At 43.1% G+C, this 20,989-nt stretch overlaps 1 protein-coding gene across 1 annotated transcript in view; it reads left to right on the forward strand.

Annotated features, from left to right (window-relative positions):
• The window catches only part of LOC146863210 (histamine H2 receptor-like), a 525,832-nt gene that overhangs the window by 228,334 nt on the left and 276,509 nt on the right, over positions 1-20,989 (forward strand). The window contains exon 2 of the mRNA XM_085643349.1: positions 4,194-4,485. Coding sequence (XP_085499475.1) covers positions 4,211-4,485 — 275 coding nt within the window. The 5' untranslated portion in view covers positions 4,194-4,210. The remainder of the gene's footprint in view (positions 1-4,193; positions 4,486-20,989) is intronic.

The raw sequence follows: 20,989 nt of genomic DNA on the forward strand, positions 1-20,989 counted from the left end.
GAAGCCCAGGGGGGGAGCTCTGTCAACTTCCATGAGCTTCGGGTCGGTCCCGTCTGAAGGATGTCCAGGGTCCGCGTGGTGTGGGTGTTACAGCACACTGACGCTTCCCCTTTTTATGTAACTGCGGTGATCTTTCATTCGCCTGTGCTTTAGAGCACAGAAAACACACTTAGTATCATATTACAACAAAGCGACGTTTGTTTCCTGTTTCTACTTCTCTCTTGATTAGATCAGGGGTTTATTGCTGTACATTGATAATTGGGTTAATCCTGTGTTACAGTGCAGGGATGGAAATGAAAACTAATGAAGCAGGTATGTTATTAGGCACTACACACGTGACTGGAATAGTCCTATGTCATACAAATAATGACATTTACCATGGTAATGCTGTTACTCCAGTGAGTAAACTACAGGTAGGCTTGTATTACATATAAATAATAAATAATATAATCCACATTTGTAAAGCGCGAACAATCACCCGTAAGGGTCTCTAGGCGCTGGGGGCCGTCGGGAAAATTAAGCAAGCTATTGCCCAGAGTCACATGGTGCTGGGCTAATCTGGCGCCGGGGATCGAACCGTGAGCCCCAGATTCCGGAGTCAGTCGCCCTGGCCACGGCGCCACACCTCTTCCCTTCACTAACACTGACACTGATCGTGCCATGCCTTTATTACCATAGTAAGGTGGTTCGTTTTGTTCACCTTCTGCCATTTCCATGGCGCCCACTGGGCATTGGTATGGTCTTAGTCAACTGGCTGTGCCTTCCTCGAGTTTGAGGGGTTTCGATTGAGCCCGGAGTATGGTATTCTGTTATCATAGTCCTAGTTTAGGTTGGGTGGCAATGTATACATCAATCACCTGTGCGTCTATGCTTTCGGTGTCAAAGTTGTGTGGCCAGAGAGGTTTCTCACTTGGGTAGGCACATCTTAATTTGGAAACGTGCTCATTGCCCGGTGATGAGGTGCCGTCGCGGGCAATGGGTCATTTTGAAGCTATAAAGGATACACATATGTGGTGCTCACAAAGTTGTGTGGTGAATGGACGTATGCGAGCGGTTCTCTTTCACGTGCTCCGCTGCACGCTTGTATTGAGTGTGTTTAGACTCTAAGTGCTCTCCTGAGTGCAGTGGCAGACGGCTACCGACCCAATACACAAAGAACACATTGACGTGTTCTCCTGATAAATAACACTTACTTGTGGCGTACATACAAAAATAATTCTCGGAATATTCTTGAAAATCTGAGACTGTTGCTGCTTTCCAGCATCACTTCAATGAAATATATAAACATTGAGTCACACAAGAGCGTAGGAGGCGTATAGATTCAAATAGGAAAGTGTTTTTCCAGGAAGAACATTCATTTCCTTAAGAGCACAAAACCCAACCTCTTTTGGGGGGTTTCCCCTCCCCTTTCCCACCTTAAAATGAATTTACTCTGTCCTTAAGAGGACTACATCTTTCACCGTTTTCAGGGCTAAAAACATGCATGCTTCTGAGTGCAAAACAACCTTTGCAGGTATGCCGACCCTGGAGCACCCAAGAACCACACATGAAAGGAGATTTAGACGGTCATTTAGATTTTGGTGGAGCAGGACCCCTGCCAAAAATTCCCCACCTCATTTAGAGGTGAGCAAAGGGTAGGGTTTTCACCGGTGGAGCCTCATCCAGCTCTTGGGTGGAGTCAATTGACCTTGTAACCCATCCTCCGCTGGGTCGCCAGGTCACAGTGATGGTCACCACGCCCTATTTTGGGTTTGATGGCTGTCACTAGATTTCCCTGACCAGGACTGCAATGGAAGGTAGAGTTGTCCCAGTAGAGAAATCCATCAAGGCCCAAACATACAGGGAGAATACTCCCTGCTTGCCTGAGCAATGCATTGCTTCTTTTACACAAACAAACCCCTACTTGGAATTTGTGTCAAACAAAGAGAAACACTGAACAGAGTGAAAACAACATGGCACCTCTAGATCATTTTACAAAATCTTGCTAGTGCATTTCCACATGTGAGTAAATCCATTTACGAGTGCAAATTCTCATTTTGTGAATAAGAAAGCTGGATTGTCACTTGGAAAGGCAGCTGCATCGGGCACCTGAGTGTCTCCTAAGTGTGACTATGGTGCTGTGATTTGGGACCTATATGACATATATGTGCAACATTTGTTCCATGACGTGTTATGCCTAGTAGGGTTCTGTTCCATGTTTGTGGGTCATATCTTGGTGATAAGTGTTGTTGGGAACACATTAATAGCTGACAATATTACATGTCTCAACTATACACAGGTAGTGAAGGAGAGGACAAGAAAGATGTGGAGGGCATCTGACTTGTCGGCAGGGCAGGAGCAGATGAGATAGAGAGTGGGAGGGAATATGAGAAATACGGGTGGCATTCTGGAGGGGACGAGGAGGATAAAAGAGAGCAACCTGTGTATGGCAGAGAGTTTTGTAATCATCAAACACCTTTGGAGAGATACCAGGCTACAAAGAGTGCCTGGGAGTCATGAGACCACCTCTTCGCCTGCCTCCACCGTGTCTACAGTCAGAGCTCTGTGGACCTCTCAATAGATTCCTTTACCTGTGTACCCACATCAGAAGGAGTGGGAGGAAGATAATGCTGGGATTTACCCCCGTTCCCCGGGTGCTTAGGCTCCTGGTAACAAAGACATCAGAGGACACCACAGAGGGCTGAAGTATTGGCCCTAGTCCTGCAACTTGGACAGATGAGCTGTGAGCGATAAGGACTCAACCTAAGTTGCCAGGCTCACAAGTCTAGTAAGGCTCTCCTGCTGTTAGCTTGGCTGGGGTAAAGCCTACCAGGGATGGAGCTCACATTTGGGAAGTGTGGTGGACACAGGACGCAGAATGAAGCCAGCTCGCCCACAGGATCTCTGGGGAAAGTGTACAGGAGTGCCTCAATTCTCTACGGGCCAAGGCGCTGAGGCAGATAGAGGCATCTATTCAGAGCATTAGCCCTTCACAAGATAGTAGGGGCAGTGCTCTAGCACTGGCCTGAGCTAGCCTGGACCATGCAATGTGGAATTAGAATATTTAACCACATTTTAAATTTATATATCATTTGACAAATCTGTTAACAAGAGCATAGCAAGGGTCTGTAAAATTAGCACATTAGCTTGAAGGGTTGTGTTTCATATTTTACCTAAAAATTAGCCCATGCTGCCTTAAAAAGTTGAAAGGAATTTTTTTAATGTGCATCTACCCCTTTCAACTGCCCTTGTTCTTTTCCTCAGTAATACATATTGGCAGCAAATAATTAACCTCTCAAGTTGAAATATAGAAAAAAAAATACATTGGCAACATTTGAGGTCATGTGAGTGAAGAGTTGGGTGTAAAACCAGCAATCAGTGAAACTCAGCACTGAGCTGGCGTTTTCTAGGGCTCAAAACCTTGTGACTGCAGATGTGGTGCATGAAAAAGCAGACCTCCCATACAAAGATGACGTATGCCAGAACACATACACAGACCGCAAGGGCAGCGATTAAGGTTTGGTGGAGCAGGAGCACACAGCAGTAGGTCCCGGACTCATTTAAAGGTGCGGAAATGGCTGACTGACTGCCGGTGGAACCTTCGAAGCATCTTCTGGTGGTCAATCACTGGCAGTCGCTCTTTCGCCGCCAGGCCACAGCCTTTACTGCATTGGGATGTCTGCCCAATATAGGGCGATTTCCCAATGCAGATTTCCCCTCTCTGGATCCGTCAGGTGAAGTTTGATGGATTCGGGCAGGGAAAATACAAAACGCCCCCCACGTGTCTGGAAAAACACTGTTTCCTTGTGTTGTTTCTGCTAAATAAAAAAGAATGCCAAGGTGGATGCAACAACCTGGCGTCCCAAATAGCAGTCATCTGTACCAAAAGTGTATCAACCACTTAAGCAGGTAAAATGTCGGATGTACTTTTGGAAAAGAGATAGTTGCCAACATGGTAGGTATATCTAGATGGGGCAAGTGGTGCAGGAGTGTGAGAGCCTCTATTGACCCACCAACAGGCCCTGAGGCTTTTCAGATCCATGCCATCTTTCAGAGCCCCTTCTCATGTCTTTATATTTTTGGTCTATTTCCTGAAAATTGAAAGAACAGAAAAAAATTGATTACATTATTTTTTGACCCATGATTATTTTTCCTCATTCTTTGCAGCAATGAAACATATATTCTAATGCCATCTCTGATGTGTGTTTCCACAGGTCTAGGTGGGAAGAAGATGCTGGTGGACACAAACATATCCCTACTTCCCAACTCGTCTTTCTCCTGCTCCTTGAAGATAAGAGAAGGAAACAGGACGGGAGCAGAGATCGCTCCTCATCAGGTTGCAGTTGGATTGTTACTCAGCATCATTGACTTAGTCACTTTCCTGGGAAATACTGTGGTTTTTATCTGCCCTGCGGTGGAAAAGAGACTTCGCACTGTCACTTACATGTTCATCATGTCACTGGCTATGGCGGATCTTCTAGTTGCCTGTATGGTCATGCCTTTTAGGTAAGAATTGACTACAACTACATATTCACAAAATAATGCTGAGGCATGCATTTTACCTTGCCAGTGAATTGTGTGTCAAAGTATGAGTGCAACAGAGGAGTACTAACTTTATGATGTAATTGTCTACCATGTGGCCACAATGCAGATGGCACAAGAGTTATTTTAATCTCATTAATGACTGGTGCATTCTTGGTTCACATTTTCCCTCCATTGCCAATAGCACTGGCTCAGGCGAGGTTCTGTTGAGCTCAATCATCACCAGGTCAGATGGGGATTGACTGAATCGCCCAAGGATATTTTGTCTATGTCCAGTTGCGAATTCCATCTGTAGAATTTTAAGTGGTTTGCAAAACCAATTAGATGATACAGTAGTATTAATGGACTGGCTGACAATACAGAATTCAAAGAGGAAAGAATATAGATCTAACTGAAACACTGTGCTGGCAGAAGGACGGATCACTTAGCATGTATATGAAAGAAAGAGTGCTAGCGTTGCAATAAAGGAGCATTGCACGTGCAAGCAGTATAAAGTAGGAAATCATTTCTGCACCAGTTATCCTTAGTCATAAACTGATAGAAATGGAACTTTAGCCGGAACAGCTCAAGAGCTTTTGTTATATGGCGCATTTTGCACTTACTGCACTTACTGGAGCTTCTGTTGTGGGGGTGAGTTGAAGCGCTGCCCCCTCGTTCCACCGCGAGCTGCTTGGTCGTTTGACGCGGAGAGGGGCGGACACCTTTTGCCGGTTCTCACTCACTTCCGGTTGCCAGGAGGAGGGGCCAGGACAAAGGTAGCATTCTAGTGGTTCTGGACACGACCGCTACTTAATCCTCATGGGGACGCGGACGCGCGCAGCAGACGCGCTGCCGGCGCGCCTAAGGTGCTCCAAAGGCAAGCCTGTCTGCGCCCGTCCGCTCCCGACCGGGGCCAGGAGCCAGTCCCCCTGTATCTCCTAAACCAGAACAAAACACTAGACTCTGTTACTCAAGGGAGATTTTATTAGATTTATCAGACCGTCTCCCTTACACCAAAACACAGTGCATTAAAGCCTCCCCAGGGGACACGATGGGTCCCTTCTCCTGTTTATGCTGTAAATGGTGTAGCAATATTTTTCTTAACTGGTCACAAAATACAACTGTCCAGATTGGCCCCCATTTGAAATGTATCTATTTTAATGCTAGATCCATACCAAAACATTCTGGGATTTGTTAGCAGAAATAAAGCCCTATTTGGCTTTTATCAAAGAAACCTGGTTGGATGCTAACAACTCTCCAGACATCGCCATTGCCCTGCCAACCGGCTATAAACTACTGAAACAGGATAGAATAGGCAGGAAAGGAGGCGGCATAGCCATACTTTTCAGGGACTATCTTGCGTGTCTCCCCGAAACAGTGGTTCAGTTGGGGAAGCATGAAATCCTTGCTTTTCAAATACTAAATGGTACTCATAACATACTTGGGGGTGCAATTATCTACAACCCACCCAGATACAAACCAGACTTTAGCGCACAGCTCCTCACTCAGTTATTCCGCTTATGTCTGAAACACAAGAGCTTTTTATTAATTGGTGATTTTAAAGTTCACTTTGAGGATGTTAATGACCACGGGGCCAAGCACCTTGATGGCGACATGAAGATCTTACAATTAAAACAGTGGATTGGGGAACCCACACATATTGCCTGGCACACCCTGGACCTTGTGTTTTCTAATTTAGAACCTACCAACATATCAGAAATAGGACCCCTATCGTGGACGGACCATTTCCTGATCTTATTTACTCTTAGCCTTCCTGCGAAATTAATCCGCCCCCTAATATCATCGGCAGTGGCAAAAAGAGCCTGGAGGCTGACACGTTTAAGCACCATTTTTCTTGGAAAGATCATGATGCTCTGACGTCATCACCTTTGCACATTAGTATAGAAAAATTCCTTGCAGAAATTTCTAATACCTTCGATCTCTGTGCCCCTAAATTAGGGAATAAATCCCAAGGTAGAATAAAATCTGAAAAATGGTATTCTATCGATCTCAAAATTCTGAAAAGAAAGTGTAGAACCCTTGAGCACAAATGGCGACTATCCAAACTAGACTTGGATAGACAGTTAAATAAGGCACTGCTATTAAAAACGCCAAAAAGATCTATTTTGCAAAACATGTGAATGACAATAGTAGTTCACCGAAAGAACTCTACAGAATAGTTAAAGAGCTCTGTAACCCTGCTAGCCTGTCCCAAGCCCTGGCCCCCTCCCTTGAGGGATGCGAGGCCATCAGCAAATTCTTTGCCGATAAAATTGCGTAAATATATTTGTTATTTAACGAGCAGCATTTTTCGGACTACCTAGATTGGGAAACTTTAAACCCACATACCGATGCCCAAGTCCATCTCAGTAATTTCGACCCCTTTACAGAAAAGGAGGTGGAAAAAGCAATGGCTGAAGTCAAATCAGGGCCCCCATTAGACCCTGCCCCCACTTTGTCTTTTCCCGGATTGCTCCAACCATATGCCCTTATGTCACACAAATACTCAATCAATCTCAACAACAAAGGCACTGTAGCACACCGGAATATAGTCACTGTCACAGTTCTCTAAATGTGTTGGTCTTGATCAATATAACAACATTCAATTCAATATCATTAAATCCATTCCATTGTGCTAGATTACACAAAAGAGTTCGAAATATTAGTCCAGTTCCACGTCGAGTTGTCAATGATTGGCCTTTATTCCAAATTCACAACACAGCCATTCCAAATTCACAAGCAGCCGACCCGGGTTTCGCCCAATGGGCTTCCTCAAGGCTGCAAGAATTGCACATGATAATCAACAACTTGTCCCCTATCATTATTAATACATACAATAAAATAACCTGTATTTTATTTACATATTTATATGAGTAGTATTACTCCAAGGACACCCGTGTCAAGACCCATTACCATGAAACACAACACAAACAAAACAAACAATAAGATATAATTTTATTGTCTCCTTTAAATTAGGTTAGGACTTCACCAAAAGTAGTGATAGGATTAGTTTTACAGTCCCCAAGAACTCCATCAATCTACATGCATACACCCTAAAGTGAGATTGAAAACATAATGATGCGACAAGTAATTACTCTATCCCATCTTGACATCCATATCTAGAGTGTGCATTAAATATAGATTACAATAGTGAGAAAAACAATTCTCACCTCCAAAATAAGGTATTCTTTCATATGAAAAGTAAATTTCTCGCACAAAACATCATTAAAGTCCTATCGCAGCAATTCTGAAAAAAAATCCAAATATATATAAATAGTATCAATAAAATCCCACACAGGGAACAAAACGGAAAACGCAAGTCTACAGTAGCTAAAACGACAAGTACCTTATATATTCTAAATGACAATTCTTACCCGCTGTCAAATTGTAAGATGCATAATAATAAATCCAGTCATCATCAATCTAGGTGTGTAGCATCCAAATTAATTAGAATGCAATGATCTTCATTCCTGGGACTCACTGTTGGAATAGATAAATAGAACGCTAATCTGTGATTCGTCATATAACTGAACCGTATATATAAAAATAAGAGAGTATATATGAGTGTAAGTAGGTAGAAACCCTTAAAATACTAACATAATAAACAATACATGTTTTCAATAATTTACTATCACTGTTAGCTATATAATATCGGCTCCTGAATGTATCATATTGATCTATATTATAAAACGAGCTCAATAGTCACCCGTCTATTGTGAAAGACACACATTGTGTGGATAATCCGTGGCCCGTGAAGTGCTCCAAGATAGTAAATCCTTGTGTGCGGAGACGTCCAATATACCGCAACATTTTAACCCGACATTGTGTTCCTTCAAGAGGAATGCCCAACATTGAGCCGGCCCTCATATAACTTACAATGATGAGACACAATTAGAATTAATATATATACATGTTACATCCCTTACCTGCTGTCCTGTATTCCGACAGCATAACATCCAATCTTTCAAATGTTCGCGTCGTCCCGTTGCGCCATTGTGTTTTTAAAGGCGCTTTCACATTATTCATCATCGAAATAGGACTACATTCGATTCACTCTGTATGGCTCCTTGCATATGGTGGCCATATTGAAACGATCGGCAGCTTTTGATACCGTCCCACACAACCACCTGCTGGTAATCCTGTATGAGAAAGGTGTACATTCTAAACCCCTTCAGTGGCTCCGCTCCTTTCTAAACAATCTAACACAAACCATACAGTTGGGCGCTTTTCCTCAACCCCAGTACCAATCAAATATGGTGTACCACAGGGAGCTTCCTTGAGCCTCACCCTCTTTAATGTTTACGTGTCCTCACTAGCAAATATCAGCTAAAAATGGGGCATCAGTATCTGCTCTTATGCAGACGACCTTCAATTGATGATCGCTCTTGATGGACACGATGACACAAGGATCAGACTCACTAGCTGTCTTTCATAAATGGCAACCTGGATGTCCGACCACTGTCTGAAGTTAAATATAGACAAGTCGGAGATTCTTCTTTTTGGTGGAGTACATTTAGTCTGGAATGCAACCTGGTGGCCCTGCTCATTGGCCAATGTCCCCGCCCCCAAACAAGTTGCTAAAGATTTGGGCATTCTTGTTGACAGTGTACTTACCATGCAGGATCATGTGCGTGCACTCTGTGGGAAGAGCTTTGCGACACTTAAGTTGTTAAAAAGAGTCTTCCAATGGATCCCAATGGAGTGTAGGAGAACCCTTGTCCAAGCCCTACTTATAAGTAGGATGGATTATGGGAAAGCTCTTTTTGCTGGCTAGGCAGACTATCTCTTCTCTCGACTACAGCTGGTCCAGAATGTGGCTACCAAATTGGTATGCAACATGAGCAAGTATAGGACAGCTTCTGAGTGTATGAGGACCCTCCACTGGCTCTCAGTCAGACAAAGGGGCAGGTTTAAGCTGCTGAGTCATGCATACAAGGTCTTACATCATGTTGGGCCCAAAATTCTCCAAGACAGAGTCAAATTCTATGCATCCACTCGAAACCTGAGGTCACGCCATCAGGCGCGAGCAGTAACCAAACGTATCAGCAAGTCGCGAGTGGGGGATTGTTCCTTCTCTCCTCTTGCTGCAACACTTTGGAACGAAATTCCTCTTGAACTTCGACTCACGGACAACTACACGGCATTTAGGATAAAACTAAAAACGCAGCTTTTTCCCAAGGACTAAAAACTAAAAACGCATCTTCTTCCCAAAGACTGACTCATCACCCAGGAACCCTTCCCTGGAACCCTCTCATGTAGGATGTGCTCTCCTTAGCGCCGTGATATCCTTACGGATGAATGTTGCGCTTTATAAATAAATAAATCACAAAATGCACACTGTATGAAAAAGAGAGGCAATTTGTGACCGCCAGACTAACATGGCCATGGAAAGTATGGCCAGTAATTCTGGAAGCTGGTACCTGAGAAGACCAATCTCTAAGTTGTTAGCAGCAGAACATGCAGCAATATGTTCCCCACTGCAATGCAAAGGGGCTACATGGAGAAAACTAAATCTTAGCTTCCAGAGGATGAACAAGAGGCATCTGTTTCTCATCTTCAAGACTATTGGTGGCAAAGACCTTTTCTATCTCTTTTACAATGGACTTTATCTCTGATTACCATGTAATATGTGCTATTCTATGTGTGTTTGATGCTTTAAGGCTACAGCTCTTTCAGGGATATTGCTGACAAAATAGGTGTGGGTGACGGGTTGTAGTGGCCGAGGTTGCCCGGGCCTTGATGAATAGAGTATTTGTGAGGTCTCCAGAAGTGATGGTTGGAGATTGTTGATTTTAGTGTTTCTCCTTGTGCATTTGGTGGAGTGGGGAAGCAATGGGGTTGCTTCTATGTCCTGTTTGATTTTGCTCATTGTCAATGCATGATATCAAGTTATAAAATGCAAAAATGGTTTAAAGCAATTGAGATATTCATGCAGAACTCTAGACAGGAATTACAAATGAAGATAATATAAATCAATAAATAAAATACTGATTTAGTGTAATTTCTGGCTCACTCAAATTAAAAAAAAACTTCAACTGTAGCTATATGGCAATAAGAGGCATGACTATCAAATTCTCAATGACAAGCCCCAGGACCTGGCTGCATTCACTACCCCCAACCCTCCATCCAGAAAAGTTAAAAATCCCCCGACTAGACAGCGGGACTTCAAAGTATGGAGGATATAATGAAACGTCAGAGTTATCCCAAGTACCACAACATTTTGGATTCCACCAAATTAGTGGTAGGCGAAATTCCGGTGCAATAAGCACAATGCAGGAATTTCGTCTGGTTTCTTTTACACCAACAGGGTGGATTCAGGGCTGATACACTGCTCCATGAGTGGAAAAAACAAGCAAAAAAGCATAGCTGCTTTTCTAAGTACTCTGAATGTCTGTATTTACATTAATGCTCACTACATTAAATACTACGTAAATGCAGTGTCCAGACCCCAGACAGTGCACTTAAAAGCAAATTCTGCAGCCGGGAAGTCTGTGTGCACTGCCTACCTGCAGGGTCCTCTAGGCAGGCAGGTACCACACACAAGCTCCCATGCTGGGGCAGTTTCTTTGAAGATCACTGCCAGGGCACAGTCATTATAATTAACATAATGTAATTAGCATTATGTTAATTGCAATGGTGGGCCCCTGACAGTGCCAGGCAGTACACAAATTCCTTGCTCTTATAAATACTTAGGGGCATATCAGCAAGGGCCGGCGATAATTATCGCTCAGCGCTCTTAGCGTGAGGATGATTATCGCCGGCCAACTCTGAATTTTATCGCGGAGATAGCTTGCTATCAGCAACGCTTATCTCCAAAGCGATAAAATTCAGAGCGCAAGCTGTCAATTGTGAGATTATCGCCTGAAATACAGCGATAATCCCACGAGGTTTGGCGATAACTTGCTGATAGGGATAGACATAGTTAGCCATGATATCCACCTTACATAGGATATCATGGCTAAGTCCGAAAAATACCAGACGTAAAAAACGCTGCGTTAACCGCGGTTAGCGCAGCTTTTTTTTATCGCTAACAGGGTTAACGATATCCTTGATAATAGGAGAAATGTTGCTTAGCGACATTTCTCCTATTATTGTACTCTGGAACGCCCCCTTTGCATCTCATTAGAGATGCAAGGGGAAGCGTAGAGTAAAAGGGTGCTAACATCCGAATTTACGTGTTAGCACCCTGTTGCTGATAGGGAGCTAGTTTTATCTCTGCTTTTTCGGCTTTTAAAGCCAAAAACGCAGAGATAAAGCCCTTGTTGATATGCCCCTGTATGTCTAGAATAAGCAAATCATGTTTTTGCAGAGCATTTCACCTATATCCATTCCTTTTTCCCATCCGTGGCAACCGGATGCAGAAACTGGAATTGCCTGCAGTATTGCATCTGCTTATCGCGGATGGAAAAAAGTTAATTTTGTCTATCCCAACAACAGTTCTCCTTGGGGCCTGAGAACACAATAATCCTAACTCTCCTGAGTACCTGATGGACTCCTCAAGAAGGTGATAAGGGAACACAAAAGATCCAGGGAAGATGAGTTCTGGGCGAAACTCTTACAAGACTCCAAATCCCAAAATAGCACACGCTTCTGGGCCTCTGCGTCCTTCACAAGGAGGCATGACGTCTCACAATACAAAAGAGACATTGTCGGAGTTTCTGACAACCCACTTCGACCACCAGGGCGAGAGCCGGCTGTGCTACGCAAGAAGACCCTCAGACAAATGTCGTTATCAAAACCGACATCTACAACAATGAAACGAAAGAGCCGCCTGACACTGCAATAGTTAAACCCCAGATTGCCAAAGGCAGGAGAGAAGGAGCACCAGGGCCAAACGGGATTCCTCTGGCCCTCTTTAAGGAAGACACGGATTATTGGGCAGCGGCCTTGGACCCACTATCCGGGAAGCCAGACATCTCAACTACCGGCCTTTTGGAAAGATTCCATCATTGCACCCATTTACAAAAGTGGCGAGAAATCCACCCCAAAAAACTATCACCTAGTGGTACTAGTAGATAACGAAGCCAAATATTTTGTGGGCACCCTGCTAGAAGAACTTCAGATATGGGCAGCCGAGCGAGAAATTATTCCACCCAACCAAACCGGCTTCTCCAAAAACACAGGGACTCTAACCAATATCCTAACACGGTCACTGCTCATGGAGAAGGCAAAGCCAACAAAACAGTCACTCCATCTCTGCTTTGTAGACTTCAAGGCTGCCTTTGACAACATAGATAAAGCTAACCTCTGGAAAAAGCTGGCAGGCTGGAAGATCCCGCAAGAACCGCTGGGCGTGCCAATAGCCCTGCATACAGACACCTGGGTGCAGGTTAAATTGGGCGATGGCACAGGCTTGTCAAGGCGTATTCCAACCACCAAAGAGCTCAAACGGGGCTGTGTGCTTGCCCCAACCCTGTTTAATCTCTCCATGGCCGACCTGATGCAGACCCTCGACTGCACATGCCCCAAGGATAGGCGGCAAGGCTCTATCTAGCATCGTTTACCCCAACAATGTAATGCTAATCAGCCACACGCACGTGGGAATGCAACGCTTTTTAAATACTCTTCATACATTTCCACAAAATAACTTCCTGGAAGTAAAACCAAGACAATGGACTGTAATGCATACAGCGGAGCGCCCTGGCTCACTCAGCTGCTGCACTGTGTGCGTGCGTGCGTGCCTCTCAGCCTCTTCCCCCCAATGAATGCCCGGACCGGTGCTCTCTGCCACGGCGGCGGTTAGGCAGCGACTTTTAAGTGTGGCCGCTAGCCACTATGATGCTGGGCTCGTAGCGGCGCGCCGACCGGTTCGCGGACCACTTGCTTCGGGGTAAAGAGTTTGTTGGGGCCTCACAGATCCTGTTAGTGAGCCCAGTTGTGAAGGGCACCACGTTATTGCCCTTTCATTTCTGGTGCTAACTTAACAGTTTTTCAATGCTCAGAGGGTTCTTATTTCGCAAATTTATTTTTCCCTCCTCTTCAATCCTTGATTTTGCTTTTGAAAAAGTGTCACTCATATTTCTGGAAATGTCACTCATAATTACATTGAAAATCTGAAAATGTCACACACAGTAATCTGAAACCTTCGCAGCTATGTTTTCGTTGATGTATTTTGTAAAGCTGGTAAAAATGTCAGGGGTGCATCGTGAACAGCAAAGCTTAGAAGGTCGATCAATGTTAACTTGTCACCTCTTTATTGCCTGAATGCAGCCAAGAACAGTTGCAAAGTGGACAATTACTTTTTGCGAAGTTTCAGTGTTTTAAATATCTGTTCATCACTTGAGCTAGTATTAGATCTTTTGTGGCAGATTCCGCAACTTAAGTAGCAAATGCTAGGTGACATATTTACAAAACAATTTCGGAGCCACTCCAAATTCAGCAGAGCCACGCCCCCACATGTTTAAAACTAAGGGATGCGCCGTATTTACAAGAATATGGGACACCCCTGCGTTTCCACTGGTGCAAAAAAAGCTGCCTAGCGCCAGCATATTTACAAGGTGGCGTTAAGCCACCTTGTAAATGTGTGAAATGTCGCTACGCCACTGGAGCGTATAAAAAGGGACGCTCCAGTGGCGAATGGGGCTTGTACATATGCCCCTAGGTTATGTGATAAGTGTGTCAGGTATAGAATTACTGAGAAACAAACGAAGCATTGCATTATTTCATGTCCTGCTTGCAGTTCAGAGAGCAGAACCCTCCCTTATGACTGAGACTGCAGCGGTATTTTTCAGTCTACGAAGCTCTCAATAACACCAAGCAGTAGGGCTCGCAGAAAGAATATGGGGGCAGTCCTATCGTTCAGGTTACAGTCTCTCAGTAAAGCCTACAACCGCAATCTACACTCCAGGTCACCTGTGTAGTAACATCTCCAGTTTAAAGCCTCCACATTTTAAGCTCCGGCTCTGACCTACTGGCTTTGTCACTCTGGCTGGACTGCTGGCATTCATTTGCACTTAAATAGAACAGACACTAACAAGATAGCAGTGTTATTGTTAGATCCCCAGCGGGTACAGGCATTCCTAGAAATGAAAATTGCTCCTGGCAGGCAGCACTGTATTTCCAGATTGAATTCAATCACCCGCGGAGCAGACCAACATCAGCTAAGCACCCCCGAGCTCTGGTCTGCGGAATGACGTACAGCTCGCAGAAAGAGAAGTAAAAAGAACCATTTGGTGAACAAGATTTTATAGTGTTCATTTCCAAAGGGCTAGATTGGTGACCAAATGTTGGCATATAATATCAGTTAAACTCATGACATAAACTTTAAGATCTTGATATTTTTTTACAATGTATAATGGATGTCTCACAGACGATGTTGTAAATTAATTTAGAATATACATTTTAGAGTCGCAGGTATACATCAACATTTTACTATCTACCCTCTCTCCTTTCTTTGTCTTTGTTATTGTTTTTAATACCTTTTCTCTGCTGCTCCCACCTCGTCTCCCCCTCATTAACTTCTCCTTGCTCTATTGATTTATATTCCACATAGTTGTGGCATTAATAATTGAAGTTGTATTTACTTTTTAAATTTTATTTTATTAGTAATTGTACATCAGATGACATTTCGGTGCCATATTTAAATGCCATGTAAATAGCAATCCATAACAGAGCCCAGTGGGTGCTCATAGCAGTAAACTAGATATATACTGCTCCCAAGGGTTCATCATAGCGAGATCACTACCAAAACAGCCCTCCCCACACCCCTATCCCCCAAGCAGGTACCCAGTAACTCCACGTCATATTAATTTGTAGGCTGTCATCACAAACATTAGCATAAAAAGTAACACAATTTACGTCAAGTTGTTTCGCTAGTACTAAGCAAACAAATGTAAAGCCTGTAGTCTCAGGAATGTTATGTTATCTGAATTTGTAGAGCGCAGTAACCGCCCGTGAGGATATCCAGGCCCTGAGTAGGGCAGGCCTGAGGAGGGAGGAGGAGGTCATGCTTGTTTCATCTGGAAGAGCCATGTCTTGAGGTTTCTTCTGAAGTCCATGAGGGAGGAGGAGGTTCTGAGGTGTTGCCATTCTGAGATAAAATCATCTTTGTCTTTCAGTAAGTGCCTAGATAACCTTGTCCTCGCCCTCCTGTGGCAGATTTTTGATACCACAAGTTAAGTGTTGGCGGGCTAGACTGCTCATAGCCCTAGCAGTGAGGATTCTTTCTGCAATAATTAGTTGGGAGATCAGTCTCCATTCATTGATCCGTAGATTTTTCCAACGTGTGGGTCTCAGTACAAATATAAATACTCCCAGAACCTCGTTGTAAAGGTTGGCATTGTTGAGGAACTCTTTGTTCCAACATGCAACCGAACGGAATGCTGAACGATGTCAAACATTCACCCCCAGTACAGAGATCTTGGCTTTAATTCCATCGTTTTTTTGCTCACCATGCCATTACATTTTGGACCCAGCCATATGTATCTCAGTCTTGACCCTGCTCCCCATGGGAACAGTCCAGCAGCCCGAACCGGGCAATTAGATCACGTCCCTCAGCAACATAATCACAAATCTGATAGATGTTGTATCAGTTAATAGTACCTTTTTGTTTGCCACTCAATCATCGGATGTAGAGGAGCATGTTTATCAAAGGTAAATTGCTTATTGTCTAGCTTAATTCTTTGGACACTGGCCCTGAAAATTAATTCTAAGGCTTAGTCTATGCATTTATGCTATGTTATAGGGATTTATTAAGCACACAAATACCAAAAGGTGTATTGGTGCTAGCAGTCCTGAGTAATTGAACCTTGCCCTAATTACAAAATAGCCAAGTTTTAAGTTCCTTCCTGAAAGTCATTAATGTAGGCAAGGCCCTAATATAGATAAGAAGGCTGTTGCAACGTTTGATGGATCCTGCTATAAACCTTCTGCCACCCCAATTAGCTTTTGGGGTCCTGGGTGGGAGTATAAGTTTAGCCCCTTCCGAACGAAGGGATCTATTGGTGGAGTACCACTTCAAAGACCGCCTCAAAACTGCAGGCCTGTGTTGTGCAACGCCTTTTAGGTGATGCATAAGGCCTTGAATTTGATGTGACTTCTTACCGGAAGCCAGCGCAAATTCTGAATGTGCTTAGCCACAGATTGGAACTTTAGAATGCCCCGAAGAAGCCTGGCAGCTGCATTCTGTACCGTCTGTAGCTTCCTCAACTGTTTGCTTGTGCAAAGCCCGTTGCAATATTCTAACTAGGATAAGACTAACGAGATGTCTCGTTAAAAATATTAATTGGCTCTAGTATTTCGAAGGTTATCACAGGCTCAGAGACTCTAACAAACCTCATCTGGAATACAAATTTGGACATTCCTGAGGTAATTCCACTCTCTCAGATACCAGTCTCTGGGGTCGGAGTAGTTATTAACACTGAGACTACAATGCACTCATCTAAACAACTTGATAAAGTACGGCTGGGACCATCAACAGCAAATGTGGAACAAAGTGACATTAATCCCACTGGTAGAAACCATAACACTTTCTCAGCCGGTGTGAATAAAAGTCTGAGAATACTTCACCTACCCCCGGAAGTTACCCCCTATGTCATTGTTCTCAAAAATGTCCCACCTCTGTCTCATAGTAAGACAGAAGATTGGAAACAGTTGAAAAATAAAACGGTGCATTGGTTGGCGAAGACTTTGGACTTGTCAGGCTGTGACGTTCTAAATGATAAAATCAATAATGTAGAACGTGTGCCATGGGTGGGGTCTCAGGCAAAAACTGAAATGGGAGATTGCATCATTGTAAATTTTAGGGATAAAAGTTTTGTGCACTGGCTCATGGACAGACTCCCTTGGAGTAATAACATGGGGGGAACCATCGAAGCTGTACCACTCGGCTATTTTCATAGGCCGTTGCCAAATGTGGGTATTGGCCAGGCCCAGTCCCATCCTAAAATATTCTCCCCATTCATGATTCCAACTTTTAACCCCTTTTCTCCCCTAGATCAGGTGGACTGACTGAATGGTCAGTCGTTGAGGGAGTCTGGTGATCCAGATTTAAATCCAACCTTTTTGCATGTTTTAGCTGACACAGAAAGAGATAGTTATCCTGCCCCCTCAGACATTTCCCCGTCTTTTTCTAATATCAAAATCTTAAATGCTCTGGTTCATCCCAATCAGGAATGCTTAATAAACCCGACATATTATTCAGGACTCAATTCTCCTAATCCATTTAATGATGGCACATTAGATCTTATGCCAGTATGCCCTGCTGCTGAGCTAGTTGGTGTTGTGAACCCTACTGTAATAACAAATATGATGACAGTAGAAAGTGGTGTAACTGACACCGGTTGTGCAGAGAATAAAGACACCCCTTATGTCAGTACATTTACTGATGGTAGTCTCTTCTGGAATGTAGCAGGTCTGTTAAACAAATTAGGCATTAACGACTGGGTAGAGTTTGTCAGCAAATTCAGCATAATTTGTTTACAGGAAACATGGATGCGTGAACCAGCTTATATAAATGGTTTTTACTCTGTACACACATCAGCTAGACCATCTGTAGGTGGTCATGATAAAAGTGGCTGAATAACCATGATTCCCACAACATTAAATGGCAGAGTTAGGAAACTGCAGCTGGACGCCCCACATTTTCAGATTATAAATATTTCCCTGAAGAGTAACTTGACCCTTGTGGTTATTAATTTTTATCACAATCATTTTAATGGTGAAAATATTACTATTGCCCAAAACTTGAAACTGCACTTATGAAACACATTGAGGAGTTAAAAATGGACTATGTAATACTCTGGGGGGGTGATTTTAATTGTAAATTGTGCTCACTGTCTAAACGTGAGGTATGCCACCATTTAACAAGGAATGCGGTGGGTGGCTATCACTTTGAGCACAATTGTTGTGGGAACATTTTTTATTCTTTATTGTCAAAATTCTCACTTTTCTTAACTTTAAATTTCATTGAGCTCTTAAATTCTGATGTGGTAGCATATGTTGGAATAGGTCAAGGGACGCTAATTGATTTTATTATTTTGTCCGATTATTTTAACTCTGAAACCATGGTTTTTAACATTCCTAAAATACATTTTAGCGACCATTTCCCACTAACATTACAATTAGCAATCCTACCAATTCCTCCAAATACACCAGTTAAGGTAGTCCCCTTATCTTATACTAAAAATAAGGGGTTAACTCGGAAGTGGTCCTCTGTCAACCCTGAGATCGTTCTGGTGGAGATTATAAAGAGCAATTTTGCACAAGTACTGGACTGTTTGGATGAAAATTTAAGTGTTACATTCATGATCAAATCGTATAATGCAATAATTGAGACAACAAAGGTGCTCTTAAGTAAAAACCAGTTGAACAGCTCACAGAAAAATAAAAGATGGTTTGACAGGGAATGCTCTCAATTACATAAAAAATTAATTAAGATCCTAAAAACGAAACCACGAGATAAGGTGGGAGTGAGACAGGCGCGCATAGATTATAAACGCGCACTGGAGAAACACAAGAAGGAAATTAGGCAAGAGGCATGGGGCAAATTACATTCGGCATCACAGAGTAAAGATTCCAAACTTTTTTGGGAAACTGTTAACGAAGAATACTTTGGTGACACACAAAAAATGGCCATATTGATGCAACATTCATGCCCGAATCGTGGGTAAAATATTTTGCTGGCCTCTATAGTAATAGCACTGAGAAACAAAGTGCCGCTCGCTTCCAATATGTGGCACGTCCCATGGAACTCCCAAATTTAGATGAGGTAAATAGGGCCCTCTCCCAGACTGTAAAGAACAAGGCCCCTGGGCCGGACGGTATACCCACTGACCTATTTTTAGCAAATACCCCCTTATGGCACCCGCTATTAACAAATATATTAAGATGTTATGCAGCTCAGGGCCCCCTGGAGTCATGGAGATCAGTTACAATAGTTCCCATATTTAAAAAGGGTGATAGATAAGATCCCAAATGCTATCGACCTATTTCTTTAATCGATAGCACTTGCAAGATTATGGGACGAGTTATACTGGAGAGACTGGAGACTTGGGTCACAGAAAAAGGGAAGTTCTCTGTTGTCCAGTATGGCTTCAGGAAGGGCCTGGGCACTGTAGAATAGTGCCTTAACCTGCACCTGGTCATTGGCAAATACATCATGGCTAAGTCAGGGTCCTTATACCTGGGGTTTATGGACTTGACATCTGCCTTTGATTGGGTGCAGAGGGGGAAATTGTGGGAGAAAATGCTCCTTATGGGCATTGATCCCTCCATCGTCCATTTTCTAGCTGCAATGCATCAGGGTGTCACAGGTAGAGTACGCTACGGAGCAACTGGAGAGCTTACCCGACCCATAAAGATGGATTGAGGGGTCCGACAGGGATGCGTACTTGCTGCTTTCCTTTTCTGTTTATATATAAATGACCTAGAAAGCCGCATCAGAATTGGAAACGTAGATGCACCAACAATAGGTTGCAGGACTTTACCAGCCCTGTTATATGCGGACGATTGCGTCCTAATGTCGAGAACCAGGGTGGGTTTACAAAGGCTTTTAATTAGTTTTAATGAATTCATGAGCGATCTTGGGTTAAAAACAAATGTTGCCAAGTCACACGTCTTGGTAGCAGTAAAAGTTCCTTCTAAGATGAAAACTTTCTACATAAAGGTGCCAACTTTCTCTTATTTGGGCATTCTTTTTAACGAAAAAAACTCTTGGTCCCACCTAGTTAATGCCAGGATTGGGGGCTTCAATAAAAACATGGAGGCCATTTTTAGATTCACAAAAAAATTAGGTTCTCGCCCCATAAAAGTAATTATTGATATTTATAAAACACGAACATGCGCCGTTACATTATACGGCGCTGGAGTCTGGGGTTGTTCAAACACATTGGGCCTCCAAAGAGCCGAGAACCTAATGTTAAAACGTGTGCTGACATTACCTAAAAGCACCCCTGCCATTAAGTATCAAAATGAATTAGGTGTTACACCACTATCCTTTCGTATGGAATTAGCACCATTGTTGCTTTGGCGTAGCATCTGGGTAAAAGAGGAACCAGTCCTGAATCGTGAAATAATTTTAGATTGATTAAAATTGGATTATGTAAAAAAATTTACATGGCTCTCTTACTTGCAAGAACAATTGGAGAAGCTGGGATTGCAGGATTGTTTAAACAGTCCCGGAAATATATCTGCAATTCCTAAGGCCAAGCTTAAAAGTGATTTTCTTTTACTTCTGAAGCATGAAAGAGATAGCCAAGAGATGGTAAAAAAAAGGGTCGTTGAGCACTCACTGCTAATTAGCTCCCCCAAATTGAATCCTATCTTTCTTTTTATTTCAATCCAGCAAAGATGTTTTATCTGATCAGGTTCAGGATGGGTATTGCTCATTTACTGGTATCGTACCCACTTGATGCATATTGTAATGCCAAATTAGAACTGTGTCCATGTATTTCAATTTCTGCACAAAGCACTTTGCACTTTATGTTTTTTTTTTAATTGGATCTTAACCCCAGATGCACTTTTTTAAAACCATTATTAAGATTTTTAAATA

Source organism: Triturus cristatus, chromosome 2_2 (assembly GCF_964204655.1).
Source record: "Triturus cristatus chromosome 2_2, aTriCri1.1, whole genome shotgun sequence".
Classification (NCBI taxonomy): Eukaryota; Metazoa; Chordata; class Amphibia; order Caudata; family Salamandridae; genus Triturus; species Triturus cristatus.